At 40.7% G+C, this 19,883-nt stretch overlaps 1 protein-coding gene across 4 annotated transcripts in view; it reads left to right on the forward strand.

The window, feature by feature from the left end:
* MAPRE2 (microtubule associated protein RP/EB family member 2) overlaps positions 1-19,883 on the forward strand; it is a 164,929-nt gene that overhangs the window by 130,739 nt on the left and 14,307 nt on the right. For all 4 annotated transcript variants that reach the window (XM_004059321.5, XM_055368296.2, XM_004059320.5 and 1 more), the window contains one exon: positions 19,291-19,430. In XM_004059321.5, the coding sequence (XP_004059369.1) occupies positions 19,291-19,430 (140 nt within the window). The remainder of the gene's footprint in view (positions 1-19,290; positions 19,431-19,883) is intronic.

Below are 19,883 nucleotides of genomic sequence, written 5' to 3' on the forward strand. Positions count from 1 at the left end.
CAGTAGTTGGTTGTATAGTGTTTTAGAAATATCAATTAGATCAAGGTGTTTGATGGTATTATTCAGATCTTCTATGTGCGTTTTTTTACTTACCTAATACCAGTGTCAGAGTAAACAGATCTGTATTTTATGGATTTTTTTGTTGTCCAGTTCTAACATTTGCTGCAGAGCCTGTTGAATTTTCCTGCGTTGATCATGGAATTGTCCATTTTTCTGTTTAATTCTCTCCATTTTTGTTTCTTGTATTTTAGTGCTCTATTACTAGATGTATATGTATTTACGAGTGTTAAGTCATCCTGTTGAATTGACCTTTTTTGTCTTCTTCTAAAAAAAAAAAGGGATACATGTGCAGAACGTACAGGTTTGTTACATAGGTATATGTGTGCCATGATGGTTTGCTGCACCTATTGACCAGTCCTCTAAGTTCCCTCGCCTCACTCACAACACCCAAACAGGCCCCAGTGTATGATGTTCCCCTCCCTGTGTCCATGTGTTCTCATTGTCCACTTCCCACTTTGAGTGAGAACATGCAGTGTTTGGTTTTCTGTTCCTGTGTTAGTTCGCTGAGGAAGATGGCTTCCAGCTTTATTCACATCCCTGCAAAGGACATGATCTCATTCCTTTTTATGGCTGCGTAGTGTTCCATGGTATATATGTACCACATTTTCTTTATCCAGTCTGTCCTTGATGGGCATTTGGGTTGGTTCCATGTCTTTGCTATTGTAAACAGTGCTGCAATAAACATATGTGTGCATGTGTCTTTATAGTAGAATGATTTATATTCCTTTGGGTATATACTCAGTAATGGGATTGCTGGGTCAAATGGTATTTCTGATTCTAGATCCTTCAGAAATCATCATACTGTCCTCCACAATGGTTGAAGTAATTTACATTCCCACCAACAGTGTAAAAACATTCCTATTTCTCCACAGCCTCGCCAGCATCTATTGTTTCCTGACTTTTTAATAATCACTATTCTGACTGTGTGAGATGGCATCTCATTGTGGTTTTGATTTGCATTTCTCTAATGATCAGTGATGTTGAGCTTTTTTTTTTCATATGTTTGTTGGCTGCGTAAATGTCTTCTTTTGAGAAGTATCTGTTCATATTCTTTGCCCACTTTCTAGTGGGTTTTTTTTTCTTGTAAATATGTTTAAGTTCCTTGTAAATTCTGAATGTTAGACCTTTGTCAGATGGGTAGATTGCAAAAATGTTCTCCCATTCTGTAGGTTGCCTGTTCGCTCTGATGATAGTTTCTTTTACTCTGCAGAAGCTGTTTAGTTTAATTAGATCCCTTTTGTCAATTTTGGCTTTTGTTGCAATTGCTTTTGGCGTTTTTGTCATGTAGTCTTTGCCCATGCCTGTGTCCTGAATGGTATTGCCTAGGTTTTCTTCTAGGGTTTGGGTTTTACATTTAAGTCTTTAATCCATCTTGAGTTAATTTTTGTATAAGGTGTAAGGAAGGGGTTCAGTTTCGGCTTTCTGCATATGGCTTGCCAGTTTTCCCAGTACCATTTACTGAATAGGAGATCCTTTCCCCATTGCTTGTTTTTGTCAGGTTTGTCAAAGATCAGATGGTTGTAGATGTGTGGTGTTATTTCTGAGGTCTGCTCCATTGGTCTATATATCTGTTTTGGTGCCAGTACCATGTTGTTTTGGTTACTGTAGCCTTGTAGTATAGTTTGAAGTCAGGTAGTGTGATGCCTCCAGCATTGTTCTTTTTGCCTACAACTGTCTTGGCTATACAGGGTCTTCTTTGATTCCATATGAAATTTAAAATAGTTTTTTACTAATTCTGTGAAGAATGTCAATGGTAGTTTGATGGAAATAGCTTTGAATCTATAAATTATTTTGGGAAGTATGGCCTTTTTATTGTATGAAGCGTTCCTCTTTATCTTTGATAATATTCTTTGTCTTGAAATCTATTTTATCTGACATTAATGTAGCTACTCCAGCTTTTATATGCTTACTGTTGCATGGCATCATCTTTCTCCATGATAAGTTAAATTTCTGCCTGTCTTTGTCTTTATAAAGTGTGACACCATGTAATCAGGTCTTGCTTTTTTATTCATTCTGATAATCTTTACTGTTTAATTGGAGTGTCCAGCCCATTTACATTTCATATAATTATGTAATTATTGATTTGGTTGGATTTAGATCTACCGCATTATCATTTGTTTTCTGTTTGTCCCCTCTGTTTCTTCTTTTGTTGTTTCTCTCTTCCTGTCATCTTCTGGATTTTTAAAGTATTTTTTAGAATTCTATTTTAATTTACGTACCGCCTTTTAAACTACACCTCTTTGCACTAATTTTTTAGGGGTTGCTCTAAGGATTACAATATATATTCTTCTTTTTTCACACTATCCTTTAAATTAATACTGTACACCTTTATGTAAAATGTGGAAACCCTGCAGCCACCCCTCCCCTTTGTTCTTTGTTATAGTTGTCATATGTATTACATTTACATACATTATGAACCTCACAAGATAATGTTATAACTTTTGCTTTAAACCTACACTGTCTAATACACGTTGGCTTTTGAACACTTGAAATATGCTTATTCGTCATTAAAATGTGCTGTGTGTATAAAATGCGTGCTGAATTTAGAAGACTTAGTATGAGAAACAGAAAGTAAAACATCTAATAATTTTTGTATTGATTACATGTAGAAATTATATTTCATATATGTTGTATATGTTTTGCGTATGTTAAAGTCAGTGGAGTTTTTTTACCTTTTTGATGTGGCTACTAGAAAACTTATGTGGTTCACATATTTCTATTAGATGGTTATGCTTTAAACAGTCATATCTATTGTAAAGAAATTACAGGAAAAGTTGTTTGTTTCATATTTTTACTATTTTCAATGTTCTTCATTTCTGAACACCCAAGTTCCCTAGCGGTTTCATTTCTCTTTAGCCTGAAGGACTTTTGTTAGGATTTCTTATCCTGCAGGTCCAGTGGCAAAAATTATTTTAGATTTTCTTTTTCTGTAAATGTCTTTATTTTACCTTCATTCTTAAAGAATATTTTCACTTGATAAAGGATTCAAGCTGGGTTTTGTTTTTCCTTTTGTTTTATTTTTTGTCTGTAAGCACTTTAAAGATGTTATTCCACTGCATGTGGCCTCCAAAGATAAGAAGTGCATACTCATTCTACCCTGGAATGGAATACATAGTTTTTCTCTGAGTGCAGTCAAAATTTTCTCCTTATCTTTGGTTTTGAGTAGTGTGACTATGATGTGCCTAATTATGGTTCTGTTTGAATTTATCTTGTTTCAGAGTTCATTATGCTTCCTGAATCTGTGAATTTATGTCTTTGGGAAGATTCCAAGCATTATTTTTTCAAATATTTTTTTCAGCTCCATTCTTTCTCCTGTCCTTCTGGGACTTCATTTATCCATATGTTAGAGCTTTTGAAATTATAACACAAGTCCCTGAGGCACAGTTGATTTTCTTCCCAGTAGTTATTTTCTCTCTTCTTTAGATTAGATGGTTTCTGTTGATGTAAATTCAAGTTTACCCTCTCTTTCCTCTGTCATCTTCATTCTACTGTTGTAGAAGTCTTCATTTTTAAATTTCAGCTATTGTATTTTTCTGTTTACTTTTTTTTCTTTCTCTGCTGAGTTTGCCTACCTTTTCATTCATTATGAGCATATTTCCTTTACTTCACTAAACATGCTTATGGTAGCTGCTTTGAAAGTTTTTGTCTGCTAATTCCATTATTCTGGCCATCTCACAATTGACATCTGTTGATTTTATTTTTCTTTGAGAATATGTCACATTTTCCTGGCTCTTTATATGTCAAATAATTTTGGGTTATGTCTTAGTTATTGTGAATTTTAGTGCTCTGAAGACTGGATTTTGTTATATTGCTGTAAAGAGGGTTGATGCTTGTGAGTTAACAGGCACTTAACTCAATTAGAGTCCAAGGGAAAAATACTCAGGAAGTTAACTCCCATTCAAGGGGATCTTCAAGGGGATCTAACCTTAGCCTCAGGCCTGTGCCTTTAAAGACTTCCTTTTCCTTATTATTGCAAAGTGGCACTAAATCTTCATTTAGCTTTTGAGAAACTCCTTAATTTAACCACAAATGTTGGTCTTTCCCTAAAGCCATTATTTGCTCTAAGAAATTCACTTTAGGACAGTCTATGATGGCATTTGACTTCCCGGAGCCCTGTAGGGTGGGCACAGGTACTCTTCTTGTCCCTTGATGGTCTCGCTATCAAGATGAGTTGTGCCTGTTTATTCTTACAATTTTCCAGTAGATGCCTACTTGATACTGCTATTTTACAGTCCCCAGTCACTTATCCACATACCGTCCTACCCAAGTACCTTACATATGTCTTTAAGGATCAAATATTAATTTTAGAAATCATGTAATAATACAAGGAAAAGATGCATTTTTTCTTACTAGCCCCATAATTAGCAAGACTTCTCTTCAAATAGATGTTAGTACTTCTCATTATTATGCAGAACACTGTTTCTTTCTTTCTTTCCTTCCTTCCTTTTATTTTTTTTTATGGATGGAGTTTCACTGTTATTGCCAGGCTGGAGTGCAATGGTACAACCTCCACCTCCTGGGTTCAATCAAGCAATTCTGCTGTCTCAGCCTCCCAAGTAGCTGGGATTACAGGCATGCACCACCATGCTTGGCTAATTTTGTATTTTTAGTAGAGACAGGGTTTCTCCATGTTGGTCAGGCTGGTTTTGAACTCTCAACCTCAGGTGATCCACATGCCTCAGCCTCCCAAAGTGCTGGGATTACAGGCGTGAGCTACCACGCCCGGCAGAACATTGTTTCTTTTACCCAACCCCTACCCCATATTAGCATTGCATCCTTTTGACCTGTTCATATTAAGAAACTATCCCGTTGCTAAGCTGCATACCATTTAATGCCTACACCCTTAGCTACATCAAGACTTGGAGCAAATAGAAAGAAATATTCTAATGGCCCAACTAATTGAATTATTGTAGAAGATCCCCTACTCCCTGGAAGAAGAGAGGTAGCAGTGGTTTTTTTCTTCTGATTACATATGTAAGATGTATAAAAGACACTGCTAGACTTTTCTTCTCAAAGAATAACTGAAACTGCATTTCCGTACATTTTAGTCTGTTCAGGCTTCTATAACAAAATGCCATAAACTAGGTAGCTTTGTATAAACAACAGAAATGTATTTCTCACAGTTCTGGGGACTGGGAAGTCCAAGACCAAGGCACCAGCAGATTCAGTGTCTGGTGAGAGCCTGGTCCACATACATGGTGCCTTCTCATTGTTTCCTCAGATGGCAGAAGAGGCAAGCCCCCTTAGGCCTGTTTTATAAGGGCATTGATCTCATTCATGAGGGATCTGCCCTCACAACCTAGTTACCTTCCAAAGGCCCCACCTCTTAATACTACTGTGTTGGGGATTAGGTTTCAATGTATAGATCTGGGGGGGAACACAAACATTCAGACATAGCACCTACCTCTTATGATGATAAAAACCCCAGCATAAAATATGAGCAGTGCCCTGCCTTGCCAGGACACTGAATATTTCTGAATTTAAACTATTGAGCAGAGAGAAGAGCAGAAAATTATGAAGAATTCTGGAGTTTCAAATAGGAATCTCCTGGCAGCGTCTGTAGAAAAGCCCAAGGGCTTCTTCCTAGGAAGAGCCGTACATTTTTCATTGCCATCCTAATTTCTTTGCTTACTGAGGTAGCATTTTTGACAGATGATTTACTAATTCAATTTGCAATTTTTAATTATTTTGGCTTTCTGGGTCAAAGTATGTACATTGTTTTTTAAAAAAAAACTAGAGTGTTTTAAAGCTTAGAGATCAAAAACTACAGAATGTTGTGATACTATTACTTTGTAACTCAGAATCTGAATCTTAATATGAATAGAATTTTTCATGAAAGTTAAGGGAAATGAAAACATTTAAAATGTGGAAGGAAGGCCAGGCACATGCCTGTAGTCCCAGCTCTTTGGGAGGCCAAGGTGGGAGGATTGCTTCAGCTCAGGAATTTGAGAACAGCCCGGGCAACATGGCAAAACCCCGTCTTTTCAAAAAATACAAAAATTAGCCAAGCATGGTGGCACACACCTGTAGTCCCAGCTACTCAGGAGGCTGAGGTGGGAGGATCACTTGAGCCTGGGGTTCAAGCCTGCAATGAGCCATGTTCATGCCACTACACTCCAACCTGGGCAACAAAGTGGAACCCTGTCCCAAAAAAATAAAATATAGAAGGAGTCATCAGTAATATTAGCAAATATTTATTGAGCACATATTAAGTGTCAGCTATTATCCTAAGAACTTAATATGTATTCAGCAATTCTAAAAGACAGATCATATTATTACCCTCCACTTTAAAGTTGAGGAAACTGAGGCACAGAGAGGTTTAGTAACTTGCCAGGGTCACACACTAGAAGGAGAGGACTTAAGATTTAAGGCCTGACTCTGTGATTCCAGAATCCATGCTCTTTCATCATTATATTATATTGCATCTCTCATATGTCATGGATGTGGTCTTGTTTTCTCCTCTTACCTCCTCCCCACACTATGCTGAACCACAGTAAATTTCACAACCAAATTCAAATTACATGGTGTATGGAGGATATACAAAGCTCTGCAATGTTGCTTAGGCTTGAGACAGCAGAACATATGCTGTTCTACTGCAATGACATTTATTTTTTTATCGTGATTTTTCAAAAGTTCAGAAACATTTCCTTTCATCCTTACAGTAGGTTCTAGGGTGAGAGAGAGTTACTATACTGTAGAGTTACTGTCTACATTTATAGATGCAGGAAATGTTAAAACCATTTGTTCCAGGCCTCTTATTGGCTCAAAAGCAGAAATGTATACAAAGCCAAGAATATTGAGCCCTAGATTAGTAGAATTACTAATCTCTGATTTCTTAATCCTTCAAGTCAATTAGCTCTCCATGTGAATGGTCTGGGTGATTTGAAAGTGAAGGATAGATGCGATTGGCATGTATTTGGGCACGCAGAGTCTGTTCCTTCGCACAGAGCTCTGCAGAGGAGGGCGAGGGTCTCCATTGTTGTCCTCCCTGCACTGGAAGGCAGACCATCCTAGCTCTTTTTAAAACAGCATTGGGTCATTAATCTTATATAGCTGTTCCTGATATGTGTTGAAATATTAGTTCTATAACTAAACCCCATGTGCTCATCTGATGGATCATTCCTTTTCTCTCCATAGGAATAATATCAGATTTTACTTCTCAGCCTAGCTGTAAACCTCGCCAGGCCACACAAGACAGTGACTTAGGATTCATTCTTAGTTTCCACAGCAGAATATCATAGATTGTCTGTGAACCTATTTTTCTTTATTATTGATACTTTTTTTTGTTGCTTAGTATATTGGGCAGGAATCGAAAACAGCTTTGACTTGTAGAATTTTCTATAATCCCTTTGAATTGGTTGAACTACACTATAACTCAACTTTGTCTTGCTCAATCATTGTTACCCCACTGCCTGGCCTGTAGAAGGTCCTCATATAATTATTGAGTTGATGAGTTTAAGTTGAATCATTGCAGCATTCATCTGGATCAAGGAAGATGTAGTACTCAGTCAACACATGGCTGTTTTTGAAGTGCTCTCCAGTCATTTCCATCACCTGAGAAGCCCCTTACACTGTAACTTAGAAAGTATGCTAGTACACTACACAGTAGCTCAGAAAATGTTTCCTTTTGAAATTTTGTTTCGATAGTTTTTGGGGTACAGATGGTTTTTGGTTATATCGATAAGTCGTTTTATGGAGATTTCTGAGATTTTAGTGCACCCATCACCTGAGCAGTATACACTGTACCCAATATGTACTCTTTTATCCCACACTCAGCCCCCAACCTTCCCCACCCCCGAATCCCCAAAGTCTATCATATCACTCTTATGCCTTTGCATCCTCATAGCTTAGCTCCCACTTAGAAATGAGAACACGCACTATTTGATTTTTCATTCCTGAGTTATTTCACTTAGAATAATGGCCTCCAGCTCCATCCAAGTTGCTGCAAAATATATTATTTCATTCCTTTTTATGGCTGAGTAGTATTCCATGATGTATATATACCACATTCTCTTTATCCACTCATTGGTTGATGGGCACTTAGGTTGGTTCCATATCTTTGCTATTGTGAATTGTGCTGCTATAAACATGTGTGTGCATGTGTCTTTTTCATATAATTACTTCTAGAAAATGTTTCTTACCAGTTCCTACTTTTTGGATTCCTTGCTCTTTTTGTGAAAGCTTTACCTGAATTCTCAGTCATTCTTTTTTACTAATTGATTTAGTTTGTCAACAAATGTTTGTTGATGCACTGTAAGAGATTCTGGAGATACATAGTGATTCTGACAAGACCTGTTTTCAAGGAAATTAAATCCTAGTGGGAAAATCTGACAATAAATAGGCAATAGTAATAGAGGCGAGTTCCCTCAGCATATATAGGAAGAACACCTGAGCTAGTCTTAAACATCTTCTATAAAGGTTTCTGAAAAAAGTAAAGTTCAAGCAAAACTTAATGTATAAGTAGATGTTAGCCAAACGGAGGTGTATTGAAGAGCATTCCAGGCAGAAAGACAAGGATGCTGAAGTCGAAAGAATGTGCTCCATTCAGTAAAGTGCATGTTGTTCGGTGTGGATGTTGAGATATGAGACTGCAGAGGGAAGCGGGGCTCTTCTTATTGCTATAAAGATAAAATCACAAACTTAGCAGCTTAAAACAACACTTAACGCATTATTTCACAGATTGTAAAGTCCAGGCACAACTTAGCTGGGTTCTCTGTTTTAGGATCTCACCAGACTATAATCCAGGTATCCACTGGGGTGGTGGTCTCATGAAAGGCTCAACTGGGGAAAGATTTGTTTCCAAGGCCCCTCAAGTTGTTGACAGTTTCCTTGAGGCTGCAGGACCAAGGCTTCAGTTTCTTGCTGAAAGCCACCCTCAGTTCCTAGAGGCCACTTGCACCTCCATGCCTTATGGGCTTTTCCAACAAAGATGCTTACTTCATGGCAACTACTTCTTCAGGGCAGTAGGGGAAGTCTCTCTGGTGTGTTTGCCAGCAAGACAGTCATGTAGTAACATAATGGTAAGAGTGACTCCCATTACCTTTGCCATGTTCTGTGGGTTAGAGTCAGGTCACGGGTCCTACGTACACTCAAGGGGAGGCTATCATACAAAAGCATGAACACCAGGAGGTGGAGATCATTAGGGTAAGGGGATTACTGTAGGATTTGTTTGTCACACCGAGGTTACACTTTATAGTAGGGAGTCATGGAAAAGTTTAAGCAGAAGCATGCTTTGTATTATAGAAAACACATTAGAGAGGGCACAGTTAGAATCTTGTAAACCAGCTGAGAGGCTTTGCAGCAAACCACGTGGGAGAAGACAGTGGCCTTAATGAAGGTAGTAGCCATGCAGGTGATAGAGACCCTAAGATGATACAGTCAGCAAAATTGGATGATTAATGGGTTATGGGAAGTAAAGCAGAGGAGGAAATCGGGGATAAATGTTACACACATTTCTGACCTAGTAGTCGGTTGATAGAAGCAGAGATCCCTGGACCAGGAGCCTGGTGAGCATGGGGCTCACCGTGGAGTTCTCCCTTCCCTGAGCTCCAGCCTGCCCTGTGGCCTCAGACCATGTCTCTCTTAGCCGGAGAGTCTGGATAAGATGGTGTTAATGGAGCACAACAGGCTGGCCACCATCGGAAAAACAACCGCAAACACTGGTCTTGCTAGTTATTGGTCAACAGGGGTTCTGACTGGAGTCTAAAGGACAAGACATTATACACTTAGTACTTACGTTCCCCCAAAATGACCATCCTAGTGTATAAGCTTTTTGGTGAAATGACTACTGTGTTCCAGGAGTGCAGTAGCACCCTTGATGTAGTTGTTGTGGTAACACCTGTGTGTCGTCTGCCCAGTGGGCTGGCTCAGTGTGCTGGGCTCTGTCACCATCTTCCCCTGTTACTGCAGTAAACAGGCGAAGGGGTACTCCTCTAAATTACTGTTGGGATGTGGTGTGTGTGGTTTTCACTGGGGTGAGTGAGCCTCACCATTTCTGTTGCTCTGAGAATGATCAAAAAATAATATTTTAAATCAAGATAGTGATTGGATGTGATACTTAATGTGTTTTAAAGGACACTTGATATTTTACCAAGATGCGAGGTGTGAAAAGTCAGTAGTTTATTGAAAGAAATAGCATGTTGAAATAACTATTTAAAAGAGAATTTTTAATACGTGAGCCATTTTAAGATGCAGAATGCTTTCCTGCATTTTTCCCCCTGCGAAAAATTCTCTGAAACCAGAGTGACTCAAGCAGAGCCTGGAAAATACTGGAGAATCACATGATGGCTAAAAATAAGCACATCATCTCTAGCAGGGACAGTAAGCAGCAGGGCAGAAGTAACTCAGTATATGAAGGCTCACACTCACTGGACATGCTCAGGAGAGTCAGGCCCTCTGTCCTTGGCAGGGGCAGGCTTTGAGACCACAAATCAGCAAAGAGAGGTCCTCAGGTGCTGACCACTCTGTGCCACAGCAGCCATGCCCTCGGCAGGCCCCCGACCTGCAGCGCGCCTCACTCGTATGCTCTCCCAGGGGCAGAGCCATTTATTTTACACTGTAATGACCCCTAAACAGTGGATTGGGAGGGAAACAGGCTGACTCATAGCTCTTGTTACTGCCCGTTTTCTCTTAAGCCCTCCCCTTGGAATCAATAGCACATGCCATTGATCACAGAATGTCTTTTTGTTGCTGTTAACATTGCAAAACGTAGGTTTTGTGAAATCGCTGGACATTTGGCCACTGTTCTGTAGGGTACAGAATAGGGTTTCCTAAACTATAGCATTGCAAGTACTTTACCAAAAACACAACAAATCTTGTCTTGGGCACTCACTGCTCATACCCAGGAAAATTACTGCAATAGCCACCTAGCTGGCCTTTCTGCATCTCCCCTCAGCCTCCCTGGTCTGTTCTCAACACAGCAGGCAGAGTGAGCCTTTTGAAAGCAAAGCTAGATCATGTCACTCTGTTCAGGATCCTGCAGTGGCTTCCCTTTTTCCTTGCGAGGTCCTTTGCGACCTGCCCTTCCAGTACATCTCTGACCTTCTGTCTACCTACAGTATCCCATTCTTACCCTGCCTCACCCACCTGACCTGGCTGCTGAATGGAGAAGGCAGGGCCTTTGCACCCCCATTCAGCATTTCCTCTGCCTGGCCTGCTCTGCTCCTGGCTGTCCAGACAACCACCTTCCTCTCCTGCCTCAGGTCTTGTCTCAGGTCTCACACTTACTGTGAGAGACCTTGAAGAAGGAAGGGTTACTCCTGCAACTGGCATGTTCCCTGCAGGGAACCTGGAAGTTGTGACTATGGAGTTTGTTACAAGAGCTGTTGGCTTCTGTGAAGAATGAGACTTTTGAGCCCCGGTGACCCCACACAGGAGGTTCTCGCCTCCTGTGTCTGTGCCAGACTGCTGCAGGACTCCCAGCAAGAGGGGCACCTGGCGCTGCCCTGCTGGTGCTTGGTGTTCTGACCTCCGTTCTTCCGGGTGGCCTTGGTGTGAGTGTGGCCCATGAAAGTACCATGGGTCTGAGTTGAAAAACTGAAACTGGAGGAAGACCCATAGTGGATGCTTAGGCCTTCCATGAAATTCCTATTTAAAATTGCTACTTACCCACCCCCAGCCCAGCTCTCTCTACCCAAGCCTGCTCTGCTTTTCTCTTGTTCATAGCACTTATTTTCTAGTTTATTCTATAACTTCCTAATTTATGTTATTATTTATTGTCTAGTTCTCCTGTTAGAATGTTAATTCCACAAGGACAAGCATCTTGTGTATTTCATTCATTGTTTGATCTCAACTGCCTGTTAGCTTCCCAGGTATGTAATAGGGTTATGGCTCAATAAAAATTTGCACAAATGAATGAATTAGGATAATTTAGAAGAAGCACAGACGAAGATAGATAGGGAGTGCATGGAATGGAAGGAACCTATGCCTTGGAGCCCATTGGTGGGTTATGGGTTAATCACATTTTTTGGTTCTAAAAACAAATTTATTGAAGCTGAGCATATTTACATGATGCAGTTGTGCATCTTTATACGGTAGTTGTTCACTGTGTAAAAACTGGGTTAATCAATTTTTATAAAAATGTTCTTTAAATAAAAATGAGCCTTATTTTCTTAGTACTTCAGCTGTTTTTAGTAGTATCTAGAAATGGGAAACAAGTGCACTTTTGCATCGTTAGTTGAATCAGGTCTCATTTGCTGAGTAATAATAGTACTGTAAGCTACCATTTATTGAGCACATGCTATGTGCCAGACCCTTGTGTAAGCATTTTCCATGTATTAAGTCATGTACCCCTCCCAACTCTGAGAAGTTGGTGCTGCTCCTCCTTTCTTAAATGTAAAGCAAGGTGGCCACAAAGCCACACCAGTCAGGAAGTAGTGGAGCTGGGACCCCTAAGAAGGCTCTCTGGCTGCAGAGCCCCCACTCTTGACCACTGCACTCACTCCCTCCCTAGAGGCAGGCGAAGGATGTCCAATTCCATACCAGGTCTTCATTCCCACGAGATTGGTGTGGCTAGTGCCTGCTGTGTGGAGCTGCCGCTAGCTGCTCAAGGAGGACTGCCCACTCTTAAGAGCCTCTACTGAAAAGGAAGAGCTGCAAACCTCACCACTGGCTGCACTGGTCAGAACAGAAGTCCTAAGGGCTGTAAACTGCGAATTTCAGAATTAAAAAACCAGCCTCTTAGTGATCTCATGAATCAGAGCATCCCAGAAACCTGTTAAAGTTTCGTTTGGATGGAAATCTGTCCACTGAGGTGCTTTTTTGCCCTCAGCTCAGATCAAATTACAGAATCTACAAAGTGACAGTACGGAGGCAGTTTTGAAAGAAAGACCAGGTCAATATAACTTGAATTTGCAGTAATCAGAATTCTGTAGGGACTGGCAACCCCATTGCAGTATGAGGGCTGTGGTGTCAGTTCAGTTACTGAGGAAGTCCTCTTCCTATGGAATTCACTCTCCTCATCAGTCTAGCCCATACTCTTTCTCCAGCAATGACATTACTCTTTTTTTTAACCAAGCTCATTATCTGTTAAAAAATATAATCTCTTTGCCAAGGTGCAGGGGATAAGAAAGTAATATCAGATCCATCCACAATGAATCAATACAGATGCAGTGTATCTTCTGCCATAGTTGTTCAGCTCTGGGTTTTCTTCAATTGAGTGAGAAGGGCTAGGGGGATGGTTTGGGAAGGGAAGGGGCTCTCAAAGTAGAGAAAAATTGGGATTGACCATGACCAGAAGAGTGGTGGCCGCCTGCATGTGTGTGTGCACACGCTCATGTTTTTAATGTCTCTTGTCGACAGTATTAATGTCATATTTTTATCTCTTCTGTTTATGATTTTGGCAAAAGGAATAATATGGCAGATTATGTGAAAAGAATTTCTAAATTCCAGCAGAGTCTTGGCCATGAAGGATAAAGCCAAGTCCAGTGCTTTGATTTGCTTCATCCTTCTGAATCCATTGGGCCTCATATGCCCAACTTGTTGCAGCGTTTTCCATAAACATTAAGCAAGCTACTAGTTATTGACATTAGACACGGCAATGCCCTGGCTTCACTAAGGCAGTGAATCTGACCACTCTGAATTTTTTTACAACTATGGTTAAAATGTCAGAATCATATTTATACCCCCAAATCCTAAAGGCATTAATTAAGACACAACTGCTCAAAGACTAGCATTGTAAATCATGTCCAGTGAGCAAATTCAGAGAATTACAGGGACTTAGACAGAATTTATGCTAGTTTCCTCTGCTTCTGAAATTCCTTTTTATTTTGAAAGGTAAAATTAGGGAGGTAGAAAAGCTTGAGGGCAAAATGGTTACTTGTAAACAGGGCCACTACTAATTATGTTCTCAGGACATCCTCAAATGCAGCTTGAAAAAAAATTTGAAATGTTTGAATCAGCTGCAAGAAAAAAAAATCTATATCTGTATTACAGCCAAAGTAGGTGCACTCTCTGTAAAAGCTATTATGTAAATGTTTTCCACATAAACATCATTGAGCCAAGAGGCCTGGTAAAGGTACAGAAGTCAAATCACTGATGGAGTGGGGCATTCTGGGAAGCAAGAAGATAGCTATTGAGGACTTCAGTATCTAAAACCAGGATTGGATGCTGTCAGAGACATGTTTGGAGCAGTTTACGAGATTGGAATACAGATGGTAGCTCACATAAAAGTATTCTATCAATGTTAAGTTTATGACATTGATAACTGTGCAGTTTTGTGAGAACATTCTTGTTTTAGTGCCCAGGTAAGGGGGAAAGAGTATCTGGCAGCCCCAGAAATTTTAGAGTGTGGTTGTTAGAAGGCAGCGAGACCTAGAAAGCAAATAAACAAAAACAAGTTCTTAACTCTAAAGAGTTATGCTGTATGTTAGGATATTGTCTTTTATTTATTCTGAAAAAGAAAACATGAAATCATTGAATATAATGAGGACAAAAGGTTTCATTTTTATTTTTATATATTTAGTATTTCTTAATCATGTGACAGCTGTGAGGGGTAAATTACTTCCGTTTCAAATTGCAGCTTGGGATGATTTAATGAGCCCACTTTACATTTATTTGAAAACAAGCTTTTAGTTTAACTGTTAATTATGGGGTTTTTTTGTTGTTGTTGTTGTTTTACCCAAACCTCGGAAGATACTAAGATCTTTCCCATGCCTTTCCTGTTCTTTAATTTCTTCACATTTATTCATTTGAAGGTAAAAATGTAGTTAAGTAGGCCTGATCTCACATATCCTCATGCATCATTTATTTTCCTGTTATCAGTTTTTCTCCGAACAATAGAATTTCAAGATCCCTCTCATTTTAAATATCAAATACTAATTACCTAAGTGATTGATTATTAAATGTTTAGATTTTTTTTTTCATTTCTTCCTTCACTCAGCCTGCACTGTGTCCCCGTTAGTGAGGCTTAACGGTGGGGCAGAAGCGGTGCTTCCATCCTACATGTGTGTAGGTGGTGGAGCAGCAGAGGTTGCTGAGCCTGATTTTCATCGCCTGCACCTCTCTCATCTCAAAGGGATCCAGGAGGTGCACATGTGTGTGCCAGTGGGAAAGCCCTGGGGCCCTAGGCCACCACCTGACCTTTGCCTGATTCATGAGCACAGATGCCATTTTAGGGCCGAGACTCTGCTGAACCACAGCTTGGTGAGTCCAAGCCACACAGGCAGGTTGAAGTTGGGCTCTGTTAACAGAAAGGGATATTTCCTCAGGGGAAGAAAACAAAACAAAACCTGTTTCCCCAAGTGGCTGTGTGTGGCTAGAAGGGGGAGAGCATCAGTAACTGCAGCAGCTGTGCCCTCCCTCCCTGCTGTGAGCCATGCTGAGCGCCTCCAGCGGCCGGGGATTCTCCCCACGTGTCTCACTGCTCTCCTGGCCAGTGTCCTCTGCTTCTTCATAGTTGCTCTTCCCTGATAACGTGGCTTTGCCCAGGGGTTTGGCTTGCCATGACCCCTTCTACATCTTATCAAACATTTCAGTTTTTTTTTCAGGCTCTATTTGATAATACCCTGAGAATATAATTAGTGGTAGCCCTTTATTGTAAGCAATCAGCTTCTGTTTCTTCCATGATTTTTTGTTTTTAAATTGACATCAGACTGGATAAGGCCAGATACCAGAACATGAGTGTGTCTGATGATCCTAGCTCAGTTATTGCAATGACTTTTTTGTTGCTGACCTGCCTATGAAAGACTGCCAGGGTGGGTGGGTCATCACATGCTATCTAGGGAAGCCCCCTCTGCAAGGCTGTGTCCCTCAGGAGGGGCCAGTGAGCATGGCACAGGCTTGGACAGCCCAGCATAGACCACTGAGTTAAGCATATACTGACTGAGTTTACTCCACCTCTCCTAATTGTGTAGGTAAGGAGCCTAAGTAATTTACAGAAGGTAATCTTAAGAGGAAACCAAGGAGGAGCTCTCTTTCTGGGAGGCTGATGGTTTTTATTTGGTTTCCTTCTTGTCTTGCTGGTTCTTTGTGTCTGTGACTTTGACATTGGCATCAGCTCCTCAAGCTTCCCCTGGTGTCCTTACCCTGGAGAGATGCCTCTGCTAGGTCTTATATAATGAATTAGAAAAACTATTATTGAATTTCTCTGGGTTAGGCACTGTGATTGGTGGTGAGAGCATAAGGTGACTAAAACAGATGAAACACCTGTGTCCTGGGGTTTATGCTCATGGGAGAAGTAGGCATTAAAGAAATAGCTGTACCACAACAGTGGAAAGTGTTCAGGGCACTGTGGCCTCCCAGACAAAGTGACATCTGAGCTGAGACTGGCAGGGTGGTAGACCTACTTGCTCAGAGGAGGTAGGGGACAGGAAGGAGGCAGAGAGAATACAGCCTGAATTGCATGGTGTATTAGTTCTTACAGTGCCATAAAGAACTGCCCAAGACGGGATAATTTATCAAGAAAAGAGATTTAATTGACTCACAGTTTCTCAGGGCTAGGGAGGCCTCAGAAAACTTAAAATCATGGCTGAAGGGGAAGCAAACATGTCCCTCTTCACACGGCAGCAGGAAGGAGGAAGTGCCAAGCAAAGAGGGAAAAAGCCCCTTAAAAAACCATCAGATCTCGTGAGAACTCACTCAATATCATGAGAACAACATGGAGGTAACTGCCCCCCATGCTTCAGTTACCTGCCACAGGGTCCCTCCCACAACATGTGGGGATTATGGGAACTACAATTCAAGATGAGATTTGGGTGGGGACACAGCCAAACCACGTCACATGGGATGGTCATGGAGTCATAGAATCCTGGCTTGTTCCTGAGAACATTGAAGGTGCCATACCGGAAATTTTTAGATAGCTGTTGCTCTATGTGAGACTGAGCTGGAGAACAAAGACTGCATCTTAGGCATTTTTAGGGGCCTCCAGTGCATGGCCCATGGCAGGCACTTAACAAATATGTGTGTAAGGGGTGTTGATCATAGGTAGTTTTCGCACTGCTTTCTGTTAGACTTCCTTTATATTAAAATATGAGGTATTGCTTATAAAAAGATCTGAAAGAACTTGATATTTCCGAGCTGTCTCCCCAGCTGTTAGGCTGCCTCAGAGAAGATTCTTTGCCAGATCAGGTGTCCTCACCCTGCCTCCCCTGCCTGCTTGTCTACATTGTTTTCTTTACCCAGTTGGTTTGCCTTTGGGTTAAAGAACTTGGTCAGCGGGACACGGAAGTAGTGTTCCAGGAGTGTTTTATATGGGCTTCAACAGAGCTGAAGCCCATATACCAGTCACAAAGCAAAACGTCAGCTCTCTGGAACCCTGGGGAAGCTCTTCTGCACAGATGAGGTTTCCGGGGATCTGCAGATTTACCCTGAGAATATTCAAACTATTTTAAGTCTTTCCCAATTTAACCATTCTCATTTTAAAGTATATTAGGCACCTCCCTGTGTTTTTAAAGAAGTTTATTTTTTAAAAATGTTTAACAGAAAGGCTTATATTTAAAGGCTGTAATGCTGTCAGTGCTTCTAGGGGGTGTGACTTGCATCTGGAGCTAATGACCCCAGGCACCTGAAGACACAAATATAAATTTTATGGTCTTTCTGTTTGCTACTTTGTAATTAGGATGTTGGTTGAAACTTGTAACTGCTGTCACATACCTGTCTTTATAACCCTTTGGCTCTTGCTAATCTGTTGGTACTAATAAACTGTGAAGTTGGAAATAAACTGTAAAATTGGAAACCACATCACTGAAAGTTTTATTTACTTGTTTATATAGTTAGTTAAACTTTTGCTCTTTAACCAAATACATGTTCAGCTGAGCATTGTGCTACGCACTGGGGTTACAAAGATGAATAAGATGTGTTTCTTGCTCTAAATAAGAGCAGGGGTTGGGGGATTAGGCCAGTGGGAGCACAGAGAAGGAACACCTACACCACACTGAAGGGGTAGTGGAAGACAGAGATGCCACTTCACAGGGACTGTGTTCAGAGGAAAAGGGAATGGGCGGGCCCCCAGTAGTGGCTTGGAATTTCATAATCCATGAAGTACACTGCGTATACATTGGGACATCTATTTTGGCCGCAGAGGCCATTCTTGTGTCTGTGCGTTGTTCTAGGTAGTGAGAGTCTATTGTGACCTGAGCTCCAGATAGGCAAGGTCTTACCTGAAATCAATGGTTTTTCTTTTTTCCACTTCACAACATTATTAGTGATGCTAAGTGGATCACTTCCTTAAGGTGCTGACTCTCAGATCTCCCCATTGTAAGGGTGTATTTTCCCCTTTAGAGTAACACATGTAAATATCTTGTTCCCCAAAACCCTCTCACCTAAAGTTTACATGTCCAATGACGAGCCCTTTGTGAATCGCTTATTAGTTACGGATGTTGCAAAATTGTGATTTATTTTCTAGTTCCAGCATTTCTTGCATATTTAGTGGCTGCCAGTGTTCCTTAAAAAGGATTGAAAAGATCTTTATATTCTTTTCTCTTCCCTCCCCCTCTCCCTGTCTTCCAGCCCATGTCTTTTTCAGTCATTATAGATTAATAGATTTTTATTTATCCAGTGCATTACAATAAATGAAGCTATTGTTCTTCCTGATATTCAGCTGTCCCAAGTGTGACTAGTTGAGAGCCCCTTCAAGCTCTTGATATAAATCCTGGAGCACCTCCTTGCTTTTTGACACAAGATATCCTAAGCTTACCCTGAACATTCCCTGCACCATCCCTAGAATCAGCCATTTCTCAAGAAGCCCTTTTATTGCAGAATAACATTTAGAAACCAAAGTTTGGGCATCAGGAGTGCCCACTGCTATGGAGATGTCATTGCTCTTAGGTACTTTAGTGGCTAAAACAAGGAATTGTTTTAAAAGAGAAAAAAATACATTTGGATTGATATTTCTGCTGAAGTATTAATTGGTTATAAGATCTTTTGTTTGTTAGAAATTCAATTAAGGTGATACTTTTAAGTTTATCTAAAAATGTTTCCTCTTAAAAATCTTAAAATCCCTTTGTTCTCTTACTCTTACATCTCCAGAGGGAGAAGGGACAATGGCATTAACCTCATGTTACTTGAGGAAAAAAAAAACAGCACTCACAAAGGTGAGATAAGTTGCCTAAAACAACCGTACTTTAACTGTGTACACTCCTGCTGAAATATTTATACTCCTTCTGTATGGGAAGGGATCACTGGAGGTATCTCTTATATGTTGTTGTAAGCTCTTTTTATATCATTCATTTTCTATGTATCTAAAACACACTTTTAATATTGCCAGTATTCATCATTTATTCTGATTGCTTTCAGGTGCAGCTAAATCAAGTCCAGCAGCTAAACCAGGATCCACACCTTCTCGACCCTCATCAGCCAAAAGGGCTTCTTCCAGCGGCTCAGCATCCAAATCTGATAAAGATTTAGAAACGCAGGTCATACAGCTTAATGAACAGGTAATGCATCAGCTCTGGCCACGCCTCTAGGAGCAGTGACGTGTGTAAGAGGTAGGGGGCCTAGGATCCCCTAGGACTGGGCTAAGGGAGGGAAGGGTAAGGAAGAATCCTTGGTTTCAAGTAAGTAAGAATAAAAAGAATTGTTCGAAGACAAAATCAGTAGCCCATGATGAATAAAAAGTGTTAGTCACAAATCTCAAAGCTGTACATTAAGATGGGGCAGATGGCTCAGCCTTGCTGCAGACTTCAGGCTACCTTCCCCTCCCCTGCTCCTCAGGGCTGTCATGAGCTCCAGGCTAGACCGTAGCCCATCCTGCCCACTTCTGGCCATTCTAGATAGTGCTGCATTAGGGTGAGTCTGCCTCCCTCTTTTTAAAGGCTGGGTCAGGGTTAGTCTGTCTCCCTCCCACTCTCTTCTTTTTTCCCTTCCTCCTTTCTTTCTTCAGCTATTAG

Source organism: Gorilla gorilla, chromosome 17 (genome assembly GCF_029281585.2).
Source record: "Gorilla gorilla gorilla isolate KB3781 chromosome 17, NHGRI_mGorGor1-v2.1_pri, whole genome shotgun sequence".
Lineage (NCBI taxonomy): Eukaryota > Metazoa > Chordata > Mammalia > Primates > Hominidae > Gorilla > Gorilla gorilla.